Source organism: Haemorhous mexicanus, chromosome 35, assembly GCF_027477595.1.
Source record: "Haemorhous mexicanus isolate bHaeMex1 chromosome 35, bHaeMex1.pri, whole genome shotgun sequence".
Classification (NCBI taxonomy): domain Eukaryota; kingdom Metazoa; phylum Chordata; class Aves; order Passeriformes; family Fringillidae; genus Haemorhous; species Haemorhous mexicanus.
This window is the reverse complement of record NC_082375.1, coordinates 391,814-412,332: the sequence shown is the minus strand read 5'-3', so window position 1 is coordinate 412,332 and position 20,519 is coordinate 391,814. Positions and strand designations below refer to the sequence as shown.

At 56.9% G+C, this 20,519-nt stretch overlaps 1 protein-coding gene across 1 annotated transcript; it reads right to left on the bottom strand.

The window, feature by feature from the left end:
• Window positions 1-91: 91 nt before the first annotated feature.
• GRIPAP1 (GRIP1 associated protein 1) lies at window positions 92-19,742 on the bottom strand. The gene is made up of 22 exons (XM_059872440.1): window positions 19,600-19,742; window positions 19,085-19,151; window positions 18,917-18,978; window positions 18,595-18,621; window positions 17,451-17,558; window positions 14,993-15,135; window positions 14,487-14,596; window positions 14,110-14,141; window positions 12,937-12,968; window positions 12,470-12,517; window positions 10,716-10,815; window positions 9,076-9,168; window positions 8,506-8,565; window positions 8,371-8,415; window positions 6,588-6,674; window positions 6,049-6,105; window positions 5,835-5,934; window positions 3,633-3,745; window positions 2,746-2,880; window positions 1,618-1,711; window positions 821-954; window positions 92-501 (listed from the first exon to the last, which is right to left on the bottom strand). Exons 1-22 carry the CDS (start codon window positions 19,639-19,641, stop codon window positions 430-432), a joined length of 1,761 nt encoding a protein of 586 aa, XP_059728423.1. The 5' UTR covers window positions 19,642-19,742; the 3' UTR covers window positions 92-429.
• Window positions 19,743-20,519: the final 777 nt, after the last annotated feature.

Genomic DNA, 20,519 nt, shown 5'->3' with positions numbered 1-20,519 from the left:
GTCACGGGGCGGGCCCCGCCGGCTCGGTTCTTCTGATGACGTCACCGACTCCTCCCACCCTTTCCCAAAACAGTGAAATGACGTCACAGGCAGCGATTCACATCGGGTTTATTGGGGGAGAGGGGGGCGCATGCGGGACCCCCTTAAACGGGCAACGCCAGAGTCGGGACCACGTTCTCCTTAAAGGGGCAAACCCGCGGCGGGAACCGCCCTCGCGCTTAAAAGGGAAACGCCCTCCAGGGAGCCCCGCCCACCCTTAAAGGGGCAACGCCATGTAAAGAACCGTCCGGCCTTAAAGCAGCAATGCCGGAGGGGCCCACACCTTCCTTAAAGGGGCAACATCTCCCCCGCAGCAGCGCCCCGGCCGGGGGGCGGAGCCTGCGGGGGGGCAGAGGGCGAGGCCCCGCCCACCAAGAGAGGCCCCGCCCCTCAGGGGGGTCCCGGGGGGGTTGCCTGTTCCTTCCTGAGCTGTGCCAGCTCCTGGGACAGGGACTCCAGGTCCTGGAAAGGGGGGAATGAGAGGGGTAGAGACCACGCCCACTGCACGAGGCCACGCCCTTAGAATGGTCACGCCCAGAGCTGAAAGCCCCACCTCCACTTTAACCCCTTCTTTCATGTCCATAAACTCAGTGATGTCATAGCTTCTGCCACACCCCAAATCAAACCATGCCCCCACTGAGCTCCACCCCAAAAGCCACACCCTCACCCTACAGCCACACCCATTCTGAGACCACACCCATTTTAAAACCATGCCTCTTTAAGAGGCTGCACCCCTTTCCCAGAAGCCACACCTCCTTTAGGCCTGGCCCCGCCCCCTCACCTGTGCCAGGTGCAGGTTCTTGGTCAGCTGCTCCTCCAGGAGGTTCTGCAGCTTCTTGTTCATCTCCCGCAGCCCCTCCTCACCTGGCCCCGGCCCCGCCCCACGCCGCGCCGGCCCCGCGGGACCCGCGGCCTCTGCGGACAGGTGAGAGACAGGTGAGGGACAGGTGAGAAGGGACAGGTGAGACTGGGACAGGTGAGAGACAGGTGAGACAGGTGAGGGACAGGTGAGAGGGGACAGGTGAGAGGGGACAGGTGAGACTGGGACAGGTGAGGGACAGGTGAGACAGGTGAGAGGGGACAGGTGAGACAGGTGAGAGACAGTGAGGGACAGTGAGGGACAGGTGAAGGACAGGTGAAGGACAGGTGAGGGACAGGTGAGAGGGGACAGGTGAGAGGAGACAGGTGAGAGGGGATAGGTGAGACAGGTGAGAGACAGTGAGGGACAGGTGAGGGACAGGTGAGGGACAGGTGAGAAGGGACAGGTGAGACAGGTGAGACTGGGACAGGTGAGACTGGGACAGGTGAGGGTCAGGTGACAGGTTGGACTGGGACACACGAGACTGAGACAGGTGAGGCCCAGGTGAGAGGGACAGGTACAAAGGACCACATGGGTGGGGTGCCAGGTGAGGGACCAGTGAGGCCCAGGTGCAAGAGGTGAGAGCAGTGCCAGGTGAGGGCACAGCTGTAACAGGTACCAGCTGCCAGATGAGGCCCAGGTGAGCCCAGGTGAGCCCAGCTGGCCCAGGTGAGCCCAGGTGAGCCCAGGTGAGCCCAGGTGAGCCCAGGTGGCCTCACCTGTGCGGCTGTCCCTCACGAAGCTCTGGATGATGGCGCTCTTCCTGCACAGATCCTCGGCCATGGATGCGCTCGACACCTCCAGGTGCCTCACCTGCCCGGGGAGCTGCAGGTGAGCGGCACCAGGTGCGACACACCCACACCATCCCTCCCAGTGCTCCCAGTCCCTCCCAGTGCCCCAAATACCCTCCCAATCCATCCCAGTTTGGTTAAAATCCCTCCAGTCCCCTCCCAGTTTATCCCAGTCCATCCCAGTCCCCTCCCAGTTTATCCCAGTCCATCCCAATGCCCCAAAATACCCTCCCAGTCCATCCCAGTCCATCTCAGTCCCCTCCCAGTTTATCCCAGTCCATCCCAGTTTATCCCAATCCCATCCCAGTCCCTCCCAGTCCTTCCCAATCCCATCCCAGTCCCTCCCAGTCTTTCCCAATCCCCTCCCAGTCCCTCCCAGTCCCTCCCAATCCCCTCCCAGTCCATCCCAGTCCCTCCCAATCCCCTCCCAGTCCCTCCTAGTCCCTCCCAATCTCCCCCCAGTGCTCCCAGTCCCTCCCAGTGCCCAAAATCCCTCCCAATTCATCGCAGTTTGGTTAAAATCCCTCCCAGTCCCCTCCCAGTTTATCCCAGTCCATCCCAATGCCCCAAAATACCCTCCCAGTCCATCCCAGTCCATCTCAGTCCCCTCCCAGTTTATCCCAGTCCATCCCAATGCCCCAAAATACCCTCCCAGTCCCTCCCAGTCCCTCCCAATCCCCTCCCAGTGCTCCCAGTCCCTCCCAGTGCCCAAATACCCTCCCAATCCATCCCAGTTTGGTTAAAATCCCTCCCAGTCCCCTCCCAGTTTATCCCAGTCCATCCCAGTCCCTCCCAATGCCCCAAAATACCCTCCCAGTCCATCCCAGTCCCTCTCAGTCCCCTCCCAGCTTATCCCAGTCCATCCCAGTTTATCCCAATCCCCTCCCAGTCCCTCCCAGTCTCTCCCAATCCCATCCCAGTCCCTCCCAGTCCCTTCCAATCCCCTCCCAGTCCCTCCCAGTCTTTCCCAATCCCATCCCAGTCCCTCCCAGTCCCTCCCAATCCCCTCCCAGTCCCTCTAAATGCCCTCCCAGTCCCTCCCAGTGCTCCCAGTACCTTCTCCTCCAGCAGCCAGCGCTCCTGCTGGCTCTGGGCCAGCCTCTGGAACAGCTCGGCCACCTCTGCCGGGGACAGGCCCCCCCCAGCCGGGACCCCCCCGGCGCTGCCACCCCCGGGGCTGCCCGAGCCCGACTGTGCCGGGGGCGGGGCCGGGGGCGGGGCCACAGCCCGTCAGACCACGCCCAACAGAGCTCCGCCCTCCCCATGGTTCATAAAGGGAAAGGGGGGAAATGGCCACGCCCACATTGGGCAGTGCCTCGAAGCCACACCCATAGCGGGTTACAGCAAAGCCACGCCCACAATGGCACACCCTCTTAAGCCACACCCTTTTGGTCACAGGCCACGCCCCTAATCAAGCCACGCCAAAGTTGTGCTCTAATTAAGCCACACCCACTCATGCCACACCCGTTTGGTCACACCCAAACCACGCCCACAATCAAGTCACACCCCACATAACTGTGCTGTAGTTAAGCCACACCCACCTGCCACACCCTTTTAAGCCACACCCCCATTTGGTTGCACCCATCTATGCAACACCCCAAAATACATATTTTAATTAAGCCACGCCTACCATGTCACACCCTCTTAAGCCACACCCCTTAAAGCCATGCCCACACGTGGCCACACCCCCAATTAGCACCCAAACCACACCCCTAAGTCGTTACCCCAATTAAGCCACGCCTTAACTAAACCACACCCTCTTAAGCCACACCCAACTAAGCCACACTCCCACTTAAACCCTGTTAAGCCACGCCCACAAAACCACACCCACATGACCCCACCCACACAAACCACGCCCATTCCCCGCTCCCACTTCCTGTCCCTGAGACCACGCCCCTTTTCCCTAAGCCCCACCCCCTCCCGTTCCATGAGGCCCCGCCCACCTTGGTGCTGCCGGGGGCGGAGCCATCGCGGCCCAATGAGGACACGGAGCTGCTGTCCCCGCCCGGGCCCCGCCCTGGGGAGGAGCCTCCGTCCAGCCCCAGCTCCTCCAGCCCTGGGGGGACCCCAAAACCCATCAGGGACCCCCCAAAATCCCCTCAGGGACCCCAAAACCCATCAGGGACCCCCCAAAATCCCCTCAGGGACCCCAAAATCCACCTGGGGACCCCCAAAACTCATCAGGGACCCCCCAAAATCCCCTCAGGGACCCCAAAATCCACCTGGGGACCCCCAAAACTCATCAGGGATCCCCCAAAATCCCCTCAGGGACCCCAAAACCCATCAGGGACCCCCCAAAATCCCCTCAGGGACCCCAAAATCCACCTGGGGACCCCCAAAACTCATCAGGGACCCCCCAAAATCCCCTCAGGGACCCCAAAATCCACCTGGGGACCCCCAAAACTCATCAGGGATCCCCCAAAATCCCCTCAGGGACCCCAAAATCCACCTGGGGACCCCCAAAACTCATCAGGGATCCCCCAAAATCCCCTCAGGGACCCCAAAATCCACCTGGGGACCCCCAAAATCCCCTCAGGGACCCCAAAACCCATCAGGGACCCCCCAAAATCCCCTCAGGAACCCCCCCAGATTCCCACCTGGAACCCCAAAATGCACCTGAGGACCCCCAAAACTCATCAGGGACCCCCAAAACCCATCAGGGACCCTCCAAAATCCCCTCAGGGACCCCAAAATCCACCTGGGGACCCCCAAAACCCATCAGGGACCCCCTAAAACCCACCTGGGACCCCAAAATCCACCTGGGGACCCCCAAAACGTATCAGAGACCCCAAACTCCATCAGCAAACCCGAAATACCATCAAGGACCCATTCTGGACTTCCCCCCTCCCCAAATTTCGGGGTCCCTCCCCCCCCCCCCAGATTTAGGGATCCTCTCCCCAAATTCCAGAGTCTTTCCCCCCAAGATTCCATGGTGTCCCCCCCCCAATTTTGGGGTTCCCCCTCCCCAAATTCCAAGGTCCTCCCATCCCAATTCCGAGGTCCCTTCATCCCCAATTCCAGGGTCCCCTCCCCAAATTCCGGGCTCCTCCCATCCACCCCAATTTCGGGGTCCCACCAGATTGCAGGGTCCCCCCCAACTTTGGGGTCCCCCCAATTCCAGGGTCCCCTCCCCAAATTCCAGGGTCCCCCCCATCCCAATTCCAAGGTCCCTTCATCCCCAAATTCCAAGGTCCTCCCATCCCAAATTCCGGGGTCCCCCAATTTCGGGGTCTCCCCTCCCCAAATTTCGGGGTCTCCCTCCCCAAATTCCGGGGTCCCCCCCATCCCAATTCCGAGGTCCCTTCATCCCCAATTCCAGGGTCCCCTCCCCAAATTCCAGGGTCCTCAAATTTCGGGGTCTCCCCTCCCCAAATTTCGGGGTCTCCCCTCCCCAAATTCCGGGGTCCCCTCCCCAAATTCCGGGGTCCCCCCCATCCCAATTCCGAGGTCCCTTCATCCCCAATTCCAGGGTCCCCTCCCCAAATTCCTGGGTCCCCCAATTTCGGGGTCTCCCCTCCCCAAATTTCAGGGTCTCCCCTCCCCAAATTTCGGGGTCTCCCTCCCCAAATTCCGGGGTCCCCCCCATCCCAATTCCGAGGTCCCTTCATCCCCAATTCCAGGGTCCCCTCCCCAAATTCCTGGGTCCCCCAATTTTGGGGTCTCCCCTCCCCCAATTTTGGGGTCTCCCCTCCCCAAATTTCGGGGTCTCCCCTCCCCCAATTTCGGGGTCTCCCCTCCCCAAATTCCGGGGTCCCCCCCATCCCAATTCCGAGGTCCCTTCATCCCCAATGCCGGGGTCCCCTCCCCAAATTCCAGGGTCCCCCAATTTCGGGGTCTCTCCTCCCCCAATTTCGGGGTCTCCCCTCCCCCAATTTCGGGGTCTCCCCTCCCCAAATTTCGGGGTCTCCCCTCCCCAAATTTCGGGGTCCCCCTCCCCAAATTCCGGGGTCCCCCCCATCCCAATTCCGAGGTCCCTTCATACCCAATGCCGGGGTCCCCTCCCCAAATTCCGGGGTCCCCTCCCCAAATTCCGGGGTCCCCCAATTTCGGGGTCTCCCCTCCCCCAATTTCGGGGTCTCCCCTCCCCCAATTTCGGGGTCTCCCCTCCCCCAATTTCGGGGTCCCCTCCCCAGACCCCCCCTGACCCGAGCGGGCCCTGCTGGGCACCAGCAGCTCCTGCAGCCGCTCCTGCAGCCGCTCCCCCCGGCGCCTCTCCAGCTGCAGCTGCCTCCTCAGATCCTTCAGCTGGGGGAGGAAAATTTGGGGGGTTTGGGGGATGTTTGGGGAACCCCCAAATCCCTGGGGGGGTCCCCAAAAGTTTCGGGGTGTCCCCAGAGCCCCCCCCCGGGGGTCGCTCACGGCGGCGCTGCCTTTCTTCTCCAGGATGCGCTGCCCGTCCCGCACGTCCTTCAGCTCCTGGGGGGAGTTTTAGGGGTTTGGGGGATTTCAGGGGATTTTTGAGGAGGTTTGAGAGGATTTTGGGGGATTTTCGAGGGGTTTGTGGGATATTTTGGGGGATTTTGGGAGATTTTGGGGGATTTTTTGAGTGTTTCAGGGGGATTTTGGAGGGGTTTAGGGGATTTGGGGGGGATTTTTGGGGGGAGGTTACAGGATTTGGGGGCTTTTGGGGGGTTTTGGGGGTGTTTCAGGAGATTTTGGGACTGTTTGGGGCTATTTTAGGAGATTTTGGGGCTGTTTTAGGGGATTTTGGGGCTATTTCAGGGGATTTTGGGGCTGTTTTGAGGCTGGTTTAGGGTGTTCAGGGCAATTTTGGGGCTATTTTGGGGATTTTTGGGGGCTGTTTTGGGGCTATTTAAGGGGTTTGGGGGCCGTTTAGGGGGATGATGGGCCTGGCTTAGAAAATTTTGGGGTTTTTTGAGGAGATTTTGGGGTCCCACCTGTCTCAGGGCACGTCCCTCGGCCTCGCTCAGCTCCCGCAGCCGCTGCTCCTCCCCCAGCGCCGCCCGCAGCTGCCCCAGCTCTTCCTGGGGGGACATTTGGGGACATTTGGGGACAACCTTGAAATGTCTGGGGACATTTAAGGTCATTTTGGGGACATTCGGGGACAATTTGGAAAAGTCTGGGGACATTTGGGAATGTTTGGGGACAATTTGAGGACATTTGGGGACATTTTGGTGTCAGTCCGGGGCAATTTGGGGACATTTTGAGACATTTGGGGACAATCTGGAAATCCCAAAACCATCCCAATAAGCACCCCAAAAACAACACCCCCAAAATCCCCCCCAAATTTACCTCAAATCCCCAAAGTTTACCCAAAATCCCCCCAAATTTACCCAAATCTCCCTAAAATCCCACAAAATTTACTCCAAAATCCCCCAAATTTACCCCAAAATTACTTCAAATCTCCCCAAAATTTACTCCCAAATTTCTCCCAAATTTTCCCCAAAATCCCCCAAATTTACCCCAAAATCCCCCAAATTTACCCCCAAAATTACTTCAAATCTCCCCAAAATTTACTCCCAAATTTCTCCCAAATTTTACCCAAAATCCCCCAAATTTACCCCAAAATCCCCCAAATTTACCCCTAAAATGACCTCAAATCTCCCCAAAATTTACTCCCAAATTTTCCCCAAATTTTCTCCAAAATCCCCCAAATTCACCCCAAAATCCCCCAAATTTACCCCAAAATCCCCCAAATTTACCCCCAAATTTACCCCCAAAATGACCTCAAATCTCCCCAAAATTTACTCCCAAATTTTCCCCAAATTTTCCCCAAAATCCCCCAAATTTTCCCCAAAATCCCCCAAATTTACCCCAAAATCCCCCAAATTTACCCCCCAATTTACCCCCAAAATGACCTCAAATCTCCCCAAAATTTACTCCCAAATTTTCCCCAAATTTTCTCCAAAATCCCCCAAATTTACCCCAAAATCCCCCAAATTTACCCCAAAATCCCCCAAATTTACCCCCAAATTTACCCCCAAAATGACCTCAAATCTCCCCAAAATTTACTCCCAAATTTTCCCCAAATTTTCTCCAAAATCCCCCAAATTTACCCCAAAATCCCCCAAATTTACCCCAAAATCCCCCAAATTTACCCCCAAATTTACCCCCAAAATGACCTCAAATCTCCCCAAAATTTACTCCCAAATTTTCCCCAAATTTTCTCCAAAATCCCCCAAATTTACCCCAAAATCCCCCAAATTTACCCCAAAATCCCCCAAATTTACCCCCAAATTTATCCCCAAAATTACCTCAAATCTCCTCAAAATTTACTCCCAAATTTTCCCCAAATTTTACCCAAAATCCCCCAAATTTACCCCAAAATCCCCCAAATTTACCCCAAAATCCCCCAAATTTACCCCCAAATTTACCCCCAAAATGACCTCAAATCTCCCCAAAATTTACTCCCAAATTTTCCCCAAATTTTCTCCAAAATCCCCCAAATTTACCCCAAAATCCCCCAAATTTACCCCAAAATCCCCCAAATTTACCCCCAAATTTATCCCCAAAATTACCTCAAATCTCCTCAAAATTTACTCCCAAATTTTCCCCAAATTTTACCCAAAATCCCCCAAATTTACCCCAAAATCCCCCAAATTTACCCCCAAATTTACCCCCAAAATTACCTCAAATCTCCCCAAAATTTACTCCCAAATTTTCCCCAAATTTTCCCCAAAATCCCCCAAATTTCCCCCAAATCCCCCCGGCCCCGCTGACCTGGAGCTGCCCCCGCTGCTGCTCCTGCTCCTCCCGCAGCCTCTCCTGGGGATGGGGAGATTTTGGGGGGTCCCCGATGTTTTGGGGGGGACCCCAAAAGTGGGGAGGGGTCTCAGGGGGGGATTTTGGGGTCACCTGGGCGGCCTCGGCCTCGTGCAGGCGCTGACGCAGCTCCTCCCGCTCACCTGAGCACACCTGGGGCACCCCAAAAGATCCATGGGGACCCCCCCAAAAAACCCCCTGGGACCCCAAACAACTCCCCAGGACCCCCAAAATCTTCCTGGGGACCCCCCAAAAACCCCTGGGAACCTCAAAATCTGCTTGGGGACCCCCCCAAACCCCCTCAGGAACCCCCAAACCCCTCCAGGACCCACCCAGGATCCCCCCCAAATCCCCCAAAATCCCCTCCAGGACCTCTCCAGATCCCCCAAATCCCTCCCAGGACCCCCAATTCCTCCCCCAATCCCCCCCAGGACCCCCCTCAAATCTCACAAATCCCTCCCAGGACCCCCCCAAATCCCCCAACCCTCCCCAGGACCCCCAAATTCCCCCCCAAACCCCCCTGGAAGAGACCCCAAACTCCTCCAGCACCCCCAAAACTCCTCCCAGGAGTCCCCCAAATCCCCCAAATCCCCCCCAGGATCCCCCCAAACCCCTCCAGGAACCCCCAAATCCCACCCAGACCCCCCCAAATCCCCCCCATACCTGCAGCTCTCTCTCCAGGCTCTCCCTCTGGCTCCGGCTGTCCTGCAGCTCCCGGGCCTGGGCCTCGCTCAGCTCCCGCAGCCCCCCCTGGGCCTGCCCCAAAACACCCCAAAAACAGCCCATAAATACCCCAAAAACACCCCAAAAAACAGCCCATAAACACCCCATAAACAGCCCAAAACACCCCAAAATCAACACCCCAAAACCACCCCAAAAACATCCCAAAAACAACACCCCAAAAACAGCCCATATACACCCCAAAAACACCCCAAACCCAGCCCATAAGCACCCCAAAACCACCCCAAAAAACAGCCCATAAACACCCCAAAACCAGCCCATAAACACCCCAAAACCACCCCAAAAACAGCCCCAAAACACCCCAAAAACACCTCAAACCCAGCCCATAAGCACCCCAAAAACACCCCCAAAACATCCCAAAAAACAGCCCATAAATACCCCAAACCCAGCCCTCAAACACCCCAAAAAAACCCCAAACCAGCTCAAACCCGCCCCGGGGTCACCCAGGGGTCCTGTGGGGTCCCTGTGGGGTTCTGTGGGGTCTCTATGGGGTCTCTGTGTGGTTCTATGGGGTTCCTATAGGGTCTGTAGGTCTCTATAGGGTCTGTAGGGTCCCAGTGAGGTCTGTAGGGTCTGTAGGGTCTCTATAGGGTCTATAGGGTCCCTATGGGGTCTGTAGGGTCCCTATGGGGTCTGTAGGGTCTCTATGGGGTCTCTATGGGGTCTGCAGGGTCTCTATGGGGTCTGCAGGGTCTCTATGGGATCTATAGGGTCTCTATAGGGTGTATATGGTCTCTATAGGAGCTATAGGGTCTGTAGGGTGTCTATAGGGTCTGTAGGGTGTCTATAGGGTCTGTAGGGTCTCTATAGGGTCTGTAGGATCTCTATAGGGTCTGTAGGGTCTGTAGGGTCTCTAGGGTCTCTATGGGGTCTGTAGGTCTCTATAGGGTCTCTATGGGGTCTCTAGGGTCTCTATAGGGTCTCTAGGGTCTCTATGGGGTCTCTATAGGGTCTCTAGGGTCTCTATGGGGTCTCTAGGGTCCCTATGGGGTCTGTAGGGTCCCTATGGGGTCTGCAGGGTCTCTATGGGATCTATAGGGTCTCTACGGGGTCTGTAGGGTCTCTATAGGGTCTGTAGGATCTCTATGGGGTCTCTAGGGTCTCTATTGGGTCTCTATGGGGTCTCTGGGGTCTCTATGGGGTCTGTAGGTCTCTATGGGGTCTCTAGGGTCTCTATGGGGTCTCTGGGGTCTCTATAGGGTCCCTATAGGGTCTGTAGGTCTCTATAGGGTCTGTAGGGTCTCTATGGGATCTGTAGGGTCTCTATAGGGTCTGTAGGGTCTCTATGGGGTCCCTATAGGGTCTGTAGGTCTCTATGGGGTCTCTGGGGTCTCTATAGGGTCTGTAGGGTCTCTATGGGATCTGTAGGGTCTCTATAGGGTCTGTAGGGTCTCTATGGGGTCCCTATAGGGTCTGTAGGTCTCTATGGGGTCTCTGGGGTCTCTATAGGGTCTGTAGGGTCTCTATAGGGTCTGTAGGGTCTCTATGGGATCTATAGGGTCTGTAGGTCTCTATAGGGTCTCTAGGGTCTCTCTAGGGTCCCTATAGGGTCCCATCCCCACCTTGGTGGCCGCCTCCAGCTCCTGCTGCAGCCGCCGGCCCCGAGCCTGCAGCTCCTGCAGCTGCTGCAGCTCCTGCTGCGCCTGCGCCTCCTGCCGCGCCCTGCGACAGCCCAAGGACACCCCGAAACATCAGGGACACCCCAAAACACCCCAAAGACAGCCCAAGGACACCCTGAAACATCAGGGACACCCCCAAAACACCCCAAAGACAGCCCAAGGACACCCCAAAACATCAGGGACACCCCAAAACATCAGGGACACCCCAAACACAGCCCAAAGACAGCCCAAAGACAGCCCAAACCATCAGGGACACCCCAAAAATCATCTGGGACACCCCAAAGACATCAGGGACACCCCAAAACACCAGGGACACCCCAAAACACCCCAAAGACAGCCCGAAACATCAGGGACACCCCAAAACATCAGGGACACCCCAAAGACAGCCCAAAGACAGCCCAAGGACACCCCGAAACATCAGGGACACCCCAAAACACCAGGGACACCCCAAAACATCCCAAAGACAGCCCAAGGACACCCCGAACCATCAGGGACACCCCGAACCATCAGGGACACCCCAAAAATCATCAGGGACACCCCAAAGACAGCCCAAAGACACCCCAAAACATCAGGGACACCCCGAACCATCAGGGACACCCCAAAAATCATCAAGGACACCCCAAAACATCAGGGACACCCCGAAACATCAGGGACACCCCAAAGACATCAGGGACACCCCGAAACACCCCAAAGACAGCCCGAAACATCAGGGACACCCCAAAGACAGCCCAAAGACAGCCCGAAACATCAGGGACACCCCAAAACACCCCAAAGACATCAGGGACACCCCAAACACCCCAAAGACACCCCAAAACATCAGGGACACCCCAAAGACACCCCAAAACATCAGGGACACCCCAAAAACCCCAAAGTACCCCAAAGACATCTGGGACACCCCAAAACATCCCAAAATATCGTCAGGGACACCACAAACACCCCAAAAACATCCTGGGATACCCCAAAGACACCCCAAAACCATCGGGGACACCCCAAAATACCCCAAAGACATCAGGGACACCCCAAACACCCCAAAACCATCAGGGATGTCCCAAAATCCACCTGGGACACCCCAAAACCACCCCAAAACACCCCAGAGACACCCCAAAACCATCAGGGACACCCCAAAACATCCCCAAAACCATCAGGAACACCCCAAAAATCATCTGGGACACCCCAAAGACATCAGGGGACACCCCAAAACACCCAAGGACACCCCAAAGTACCCCAAAAACAATTAGGGACACCCTAAAAAACCTCCCAAACCACCCCAAAATATCCCAAACCACCCCAAAAACATCAGGGATACCCCAAAAACCACCCCAAAACCACCTGGAACCCAAAATTCCCCTGAGAGCCCCAAATTTCCCCCCAAAATCCCCCAAAATCCCCCAAAATCCCCCAAAATTCCCCAAATTTCCCCCCAAAATCCCCCAAATTTCCCCCCAAAATCCCCAAAAATCCCCAAAATCCCCCAAAATTCCCCAAATTCCCCAAATTTCCCCCCAAAATCCCCAAAAATTCCCCAAAATCCCCCAAAATCCCCCAAATTTCCCCAAAATCCCCCAAATTTCCCCCCAAAATCCCCCAAAATCCCCCAAAATTCCCCAAATTTCCCCCCAAAATCCTCCAAAATTCCCCAAAATCCTCCAAAATCCCCCAAAATCCCCCAAAATACCCCAAAATTCCCCAATCCCCACCGGCTCTCCTGGAGCAGCGCCTCCTTCTCCTCCTGCAGGTGCAGAAAACTGGGGAAAAAACAGGGGAAAATGGGCAAAAATGGGCAAAAATGGGCAAAAATGGGCAAAAAAAGGGGGGAAATTGGAGAAAAATAGGGGAAAATGAGAGAAAATGGGAAAAAAATTGGGGGAAATGGGGAAAAAATGGGAAAAAATTGGAGAAATAGGGGGAAAATGAGAGAAAATGGGGAAAAATGGGGGAAATTTGGGGGGAAATGAGGGAAAAGAAGGAAAAATGGGCAAAAAAAGGGGGAAATTAGGAAAAATTGGTTAAAATTTGGGGGGAAATGAGGAAAAAAAGGCAAAAAATGGGGAGGACTTGGGGGGAAATGGGGGAAAATGGGGAAATTGGGGAAAATGGGGGGAAAGGAGGGAAAAAAGGCAAGGAAAAAATCCAAAAATGCCCCAAAATGATGCCAAATTCTCACCTTTCCCGCTGTTCCTGCAGCTCCTCTGTCAGCTGGGAAATTTGGGGTGGGGGGCACAAAATTGAGAGGGGGCAGCACTTTGAGGCCCCCCCCAAAATCCCAAAATTTCGCCCCAAATTCTTCCCAAAATCCCCCTGGAGACGTTGAAATCCTCCTTGAAATCCCAAATCCCCCCAAAAAAATAAAAATCCCACTCAAAAATCCCAAATCCCACCCAAAAAAAACCCAAATCCCACCCAAAAAAACCCCAAATCCCCCCCAAAAAACCAAAAATCTCACTCAAAAAAACCCCAAATCCCACCCAAAAAACCCCAAATCCCCCCAAAAAATCCCAAATCCCACCCAAAAAATCCCAAATCCCACCCAAAAATCCCAAATCCCACCCAAAAATCCCAAATCCCACCCAAAAAAATCCCAAATCCCACCCAAAAAAATCCCAAATCCCCCCAAAATTCCCAAATCCCACCCAAAAAATCCCAGATCCCCCCCAAAAACCCCAAATCCCACCCAAAAAATCCCAAATCCCCCCCAAAAGCCCCAAATCCCCCCCAAAAAAACCCAAATCCCACCCAAAAAATCCCAAATCCCACCCAAAAAATCCCAAATCCCACCCAAAAATCCCAAAATCTCACCCAAAAAACCCCAAATCCCACCCAAAAAAATCCCAAATCCCACGCAAAAAATCCCAAATCCCACCCAAAAATCCCAAAATCTCACTCAAAAAACCCCAAATCCCCCCCCAAAAGCCCCAAATCCCCCCAAAAAATCCCAAATCCCACCCAAAAAATCCCAAATCCCACCCAAAAATCCCAAAATCTCACTCAAAAAAATCCCAAATCCCACCCAAAAAATCCCAAATCCCCCCAAAAAAACAAAAATCCCACCAAAAAACCCCAAATCCCCCCAAAAAACCCCAAATCCCCCCAAAAAATCCCAAATCCCACCCAAAAAATCCCAAATCCCCCCAAAAAATCCCAAATCCCACCCAAAAAACCCCAAATCCCACCCAAAAAAATCTCAAATCCCACCCAAAAATCCCAAAATCTCACTCAAAAAATCCCAAATCCCACCCAAAAATCCCAAATCCCCCCAAAAAACCCCAAATCCCACCCAAAAAAATCCCAAATCCCACCCAAAAAATCCCAAATCCCACCCAAATTTCCCCTTCCTCACCTTGGCCACCTCCTCCTGCAGCTGAGCCACCTCTGCCTGCAAGAGACCCCCACGTGAGACCCCTCCCCAAAATCCCACCCCCTCCCCCAAAATTCTTCATCCCTCAAAATCCCAAATTTCCCCCCAAAATCTCCTCAGATTCCCCCCCCCAAAAAAAACCACAGACCCCCCCCCAAAAATCCCCCAAATTTATTCCAACCCCCAAAACCCCCCTTGAGACCCCCCCCCAAAAGACCCCAAAACCCCCCAAAATATCCCTGACCCCCCCCCTCAATTTATTCCTCTCCCAAAAATTCCCCCCCAAACCCCCCAAAAAGCCCCAGACCCCCCAAAATCCCCCAAAATCGCCCCCAGACCCCCCCCCAAATCCCCCCTACCTGGGCAGGGGGTGCTGGGGGGGTCCCTGGGGGGGGCATCGCCCCCTCCCCCCTCCTCTTCTTTCTCTTTTTGGGGGGGCTCTGAGGGGGCTGGGAGTGGGGGAGGGGTATCAGAGCCAGCCCCTCCCCCCCCCCCAAACCCACCTGAGACCCCCAAACCGCCCCCCCCTCCCCCCACCCAAGAATTTTTGGAACCCAAAGACCCTCTGAGACCCCCCCCCAAAATCTCAGAGCTTCCCCCCACCCAAAAAATACCCCAAGACCCCCCCAAAAATCTCCCCCCACCCCCCAAATTTTAGGGATGGCCCCCCCAAACCCTCCCCAGAACCCCCCAAATTCTCAGAGCCCCCTCCCCCCAAAAAAACCCTCCGGACCCCCCAAAATCCTCCCCAGACCCCCAAAATTCAGACCCCCCAAATCACTCCAGGAGCCCCCCAAGACCCCCCCCAAACTCCCCTGAGACCCCCCCCAAAATCCCTCCCAGACCCCCCCCTCACCTTTGGGGGACCCCCCCACCCCCTTCAGCCCCGTCCTGGGGGGGCTGGGCCGAATTTGGGGGGGTCCCGGGGGGGTCTCGGGGGGCTCCCCCCGCCCCCCCCTCCTGCAGCCGCCGGTTCTCCTCCTCGAGCCCCTCGATCTGGGCACAGAGCTGGGGACCCCTCCCCAAAATTAACAGGGGGACCCCAAAAATCCACCCCAAAATCAACACGGGGACCCCAAAAATCCACCCCAAAATCAACACGGGGACCCCCAAAAACAACCCCAAAATCAACCCCGAGACCCCAAAATCAACACGGGGACCACCAAAAATCCACCCCAAAATCTCCCCTGAGACCCCCAAAATCCACCCCAAAATCAACCCCGAGACCCCAAAAATCCACCCCAAAATCAACACGGGGACCCCCAAAATCAACCCCAAAATTAACAGGGGGACCCCAAAAATCCACCCCAAAATCAACACAGGGACCCCCAAAAACAACCCCAAAATCAACCCCGAGACCCCAAAATCCACCCCAAAATCAACACAGGGACCCCCAAAAACAACCCCAAAATCAACCCCGAGACCCCAAAAATCCACCCCAAAATCAACACGGGGACCCCCAAAATCAACCCCAAAATCAACCCCGAGACCCCAAAAATCCACCCCAAAATCAACACGGGGACCCCCAAAAACAACCCCAAAATCTCCCCTGAGACCCCCAAAACAACTCCAGGTCAGGGACCCCCAAACCCCCCCCAAACCCACCCCAAACCCAACCCCCACCCCATTTTTGGGGGTTCTGGGGGTGCGTTTTGGGGTTTTTTTAGGTGATTTGGGGGATTCTGGATGTCCTGGGGGAGATTTTGGGGTCCCAGGAAGGATTTGGGGGGGATTTTGGGGGGGATTTTGGGGGGGATTTTGGGGGTCTACCTTGGCCAGCTCCCGCAGCAGGGTGCTGGGGGTCCCAGGGGGGATTTGGGGGGATTTTGGGGGGGATTTTGGGGGGGATTTGGGGGTCCCAGGGGGGATTTGGGGGGATTTTGGGGGGGATTTTGGGGGGGATTTTGGGGGTCTACCTTGGCCAGTTCCCGCAGCAGGGTGCTGGGGGTCCCAGGGGGGATTTGGGGGGGATTTTGGGGGTCCCAGGAAGGATTTGGGGGGGATTTTGGGGGGTTTTGGGGGATTTTTGGGGGTCTACCTTGGCCAGCTCCTGCAGCAGGGTGCTGGGGGTCCCAGGGGGGATTTGGGGGGGATTTGGGGGGGATTTTGGGGGGGTTTTGGGGGTCCCAGGAAGGATTTGGGGGGATTTTGGGGGGGATTTTGGGGGGGATTTTGGGGGTCTACCTTGGCCAGCTCCCACAGCACGGTGCTGGGGGTCCCAGGGGGATTTGGGGGGGATTTGGGGGGGTTTTTGGGGGGGATTTGGGGGTCCCAGGAAGGATTTGGGGGGATTTTGGGGGTTTTTTGGGGGTCTACCTTGGCCAGCTTCCGCAGCAGGGTGCTGGGGGTCCTAGGGGGAATTTGGGGGGGATTTTGGGGGGGTTTTTGGGGGTCCCAGGAAGGATTTGGGGGGATTTTGGGGGGGTTTTTGGGGGTCTACCTTGGCCAGTTCCCGCAGCAGGGTGCTGGGGGTCCCAGGGGTGATTTGGGGGGATTTTGGGGGGGTTTTTGGGGGGGTTTTTGGGGGTCTACCTTGGCCAGCTCCCGCAGCAGGGTGCTGGGGGTCCCAGGGGGGATTTGGGGGGGATTTTGGGGGGGATTTTGGGGGTCTACCTTGGCCAGCTCCTGCAGCAGGGTGCTGGGGGTCCCAGGGGGGATTTGGGGGGATTTTGGGGGGGATTTGGGGGTCCCAGGGGGGATTTGGGGGGGATTTTGGGGGGTTTTTGGGGGTCTACCTAGCCCAGCTCCTGCAGCAGGGTGCTGGGGGTCCCAGGAAGGATTTGGGGGGATTTTGGGGGGTTTTTGGGGGTCTACCTTGGCCAGCTCCCGCAGCAGGGTGCTGGGGGTCCCAGGGGGGATTTGGGGGGGATTTTGGGGGGGATTTGGGGGTGCCAGGAAGGATTTGGGGGGATTTGGGGGGGGATTTGGGGGTCTACCTTGGCCAGCTCCTGCAGCAGGGTGCTGGGGGTCCCAGGGGGAATTTGGGGGGGATTTTGGGGGGTTTTTGGGGGTCCCAGGAAGGATTAGGGGGGATTTTGGGGGGGTTTTTGGGGGGTCTACCTTGGCCAGTTCCCGCAGCAGAGTGCTGGGGGTCCCAGGGGGGATTTGGGGGGATTTTGGGGGGGATTTTGGGGGGGTTTTTGGGGGTCTACCTTGGCCAGCTCCCGCAGCATGGTGCTGGGGGTCCCAGGGGGGATTTGGGGGGGATTTTGGGGGGTTTTTGGGGGTCTACCTTGGCCAGCTCCCGCAGCAGGGTGCTGGGGGTCCCAGGGGGGATTTGGGGGGGATTTGGGGGGGATTTTGGGGGGTTTTTGGGGGTCTACCTTGGCCAGCTCCCGCAGCAGGGTGCTGTTCTGCAGGCGGAAATCGTCCTCTTGGCTCTGCAGCTTCCCCTGGAGCATCCTGGTCTCGCCCAGCAGGGCCTCCACCTCCTGGGGACCCCCCAAAAATGGGATCAGACACCCCAAAAATGGGATGGGGACCCCAAAAATGGGGTCAGACACCCCAAAAATGGGATGGGGACCCCAAAAATGGGATCAGACACCCCAAAAACGGGATGGACACCCCAAAAATGGGGTCAGACACCCCAAAAATTGGGTCAGACACCCCAAAAATGGGGTCAGACACCCAAAAAACGGGTCAGACACCCCAAAAATGGGGTCAGACACCCCAAAAATGGGATGGGGACCCCCAAAAATGGGGTCAGACACTCCAAAAATGGGATGGACACCCCAAAAATGGGGTCAGACACCCCAAAAATGGGGTTAGACACACCAAAAATGGGGTCAGACACCCCAAAAATGGGATCAGACACACCAAAAACGAGATCAGACACCCCAAAAATGGGATGGACACCCCAAAAACGGGGTCAGACACCCCAAAAATGAGATGGGGGCCCCAAAAATGGGGTCAGACACCCCAAAAATGGGGTCAGACACACCAAAAATGGGATGGACACCCCAAAATGGGGTCAGACACACCAAAAATGGGGTCAAACACCCAAAAATGGGGCCAGACACCCCAAATATGGGATCAGACACCCCAAAATGGGGTCAGACACACCAAAAACAGGGTCAGACACCCCAAAATTAGATCAGACACCCCAAAAATGGGATGGGGACCCCAAAAATGGGATCAGACACCCCAAAAATGGGGTCAGACACCCCAAAATGGGATCAGACACACCAAAAATGGGGTCAGACACCCCAATAATGGGATGGGGACCCCCAAAAACGGGATGGGGACCTCAAAAATGGGGTCAGACACACCAAAAATGGGGTCAGACACCCCAAAACGGGGTCAGACACCCCAAAATTGGCTAGATCCCCCCAGAAATGAACCCTAGACCCCCCAAAATACCCCTGAAGCCCCCCAGACACCCCAAAATTCACCCAGAGACTCCAAAGCACCCCCAAGACCCCCCCAAAATCTCCCTGGGACCCCCCAAAATTCCCCCCCAGGACTCACCTGGGCCTTCTTGCTCTTACTGAGGGCCTGGAAAAGAAGGGGAGGGGTCACAGAGGGGTTTTGGGGGGGTCTGGGGGGGAATTTGGGGGTCTCAGAGGAATTTTGGGGGTCACAAAAGGGCTCTGGGGGGATCTTTGGGGGGATTTGGGGAGGATTTAGGGGTCCTGAGGGGGTCCCAGGGGGATTTTGGGGGGTCCCAGGGGGATTTTGGGGGGGTTTTGGGGGGGATCTGGGGGTCCTGGAGGGGTCACGAGGAGAATTGGGGTTTTTTGGGGGGGTCCCGAGAGGAATTTGGGGTTTTTCGGGGGGGGTCCATCCTCACCTTGTTGGCCTTGGCCAGGTCCCTGTCCAACGTCTGCACCCTCTGCCGCAGCCCCGACAGCTCTGGGGGGGTCACAGCCGTGAGGAGGGGGCTGTGAGACCACCCCCCAGCTTTTGGGGACCCCCAAATCCCCCCCAAAATCCCAAAATTTCCCCCCCCAGGCCGTACCGGCGCCGTTCTTGCGCAGCTCATCCGACAGCCGGTAGTTCTCGGTGCGCAGCTCCAGCAGCTGCGCCTGGGGGGCACCGAGGGGGTTTGGGGGGCAAAGAGACCCCCGAGACCCCCCCCAAAATATCCTCGGTTCTTTCGAGATCCCTCCGAGCCCCTCAGGACCCTCCAGGTCTCCCCTAAACCCCCCCAAAGACCTCCAGAATCCCCCGATACCCCCGAGCCTGACACATCCAGAGAGACCCCCAAAACCGACCCCAGGACCCCCCTCAGCTCTCCCCGAGCCCCCCACGACTCCCCAAACCCCCCAGGACCCCCCCGACCCCCGCCCAGCGCCCCTCAGGACCCCCCAAACCTCCCCGAGCCCCCCAGGGCTCCCCCGAATCCCCCCAAAAGCCCCCTCAGGACCCTTGAAGATCCCCCCCATGACTTTTCCACGACCCCTCTCCGACCCCCCAGAGCCGCGGGAATCTCCCCAGGTCCCCCCCGATCCCCCCGGGAGCCCCCGGCCGCACCTGCATCCTTTGGAACTCCTCGGCCGACAGGGCCTGCGCCATCTTGGCGCTCGGGTCCCCCCCCGCAGGAGGGACCGGAAGTGGCCGCTCTACCCCGGCGCGGGGGTCATAGAGACGCCAAGGCACTGCCAGGCACGGAATCATAGAGTTCAGTCCTCCCCGCCGGCCAGAGCGGCCAAGAGAATGCTAAAGTTTAGACCTCCAAGCCGGCCAGAGCGGCCAGGCGGGTCATAGAGCTCAGTCCTCCTCGGCGGGGCCATAGAGAGCGCGCAGGTCGCTAAATGCCCCCGGGGAGCCCTCGGGGGGGTACAAACATTCTCCCCCCGCGTTTTTGGGGGTCCTGGGGGGGTCTGGGGCTGTGTCCCCCCTCCCAGAGCGAGCATGGGGATGCCCTCAGAGCCAATATAGAGAGACCCCCACCATGTTCGGTGGGGTACAGGGCGCCCTCTGGTGGTGGAGGTGTCCAGGGACCACCCCATAATCTCTGGCGCCCCTCAGGGACCCCCCCGGCTCTTGAGCCCCCTCAGTGCCACAGGGACCTGGCAGTGCTGGTACAGCGGCTGGATCTGAGCCCAGGTGTGCCCAGGTGAGCACCATTTCCCCCTCAGGTGCTCCTCAAACCCTTCATAGGTGCCATTTCCACCCTCGTCCCCCTCACGGACACCATTTGTTCCCCTCACGGGCACCACTTTTCCCTTCACAGATGCCATTTCCACCTCAGTCACGCTCATGGGTTCCATTGTCCTTCCATCACACTCAGGGCCTCCATTTCTCCCTCAGTTGCCCCTCAAACCCTTCATAGGTGCCATTTCCACCCTCATCGCCCTCACAGGCTCCATTTGTCCCCTCACAGGCACCACTTTTCCCTTCACAGGTGCCATTTCCACCCCAGTCACCCTCATGGGCTCCATTTTCCCCCT

Excerpts from the sequence above, each read along its gene's own strand:
- GRIPAP1 (XM_059872440.1), bottom strand. The coding sequence starts at position 19,641 with ATGGCGCAGGCCCTGTCGGCCGAGGAGTTCCAAAGGATGCAG. Across the intron at positions 8,566-9,075 it reads GCCTGGAGAGAGAGCTGCAG|GTGTGCTCAGGTGAGCGGGA; the intron begins GTATGGGGGGGA and ends GGGGTGCCCCAG. Across the intron at positions 2,881-3,632 it reads CCGCCCCCGGCAGCACCAAG|TCGGGCTCGGGCAGCCCCGG; the intron begins GTGGGCGGGGCC and ends CCCCCGGCACAG.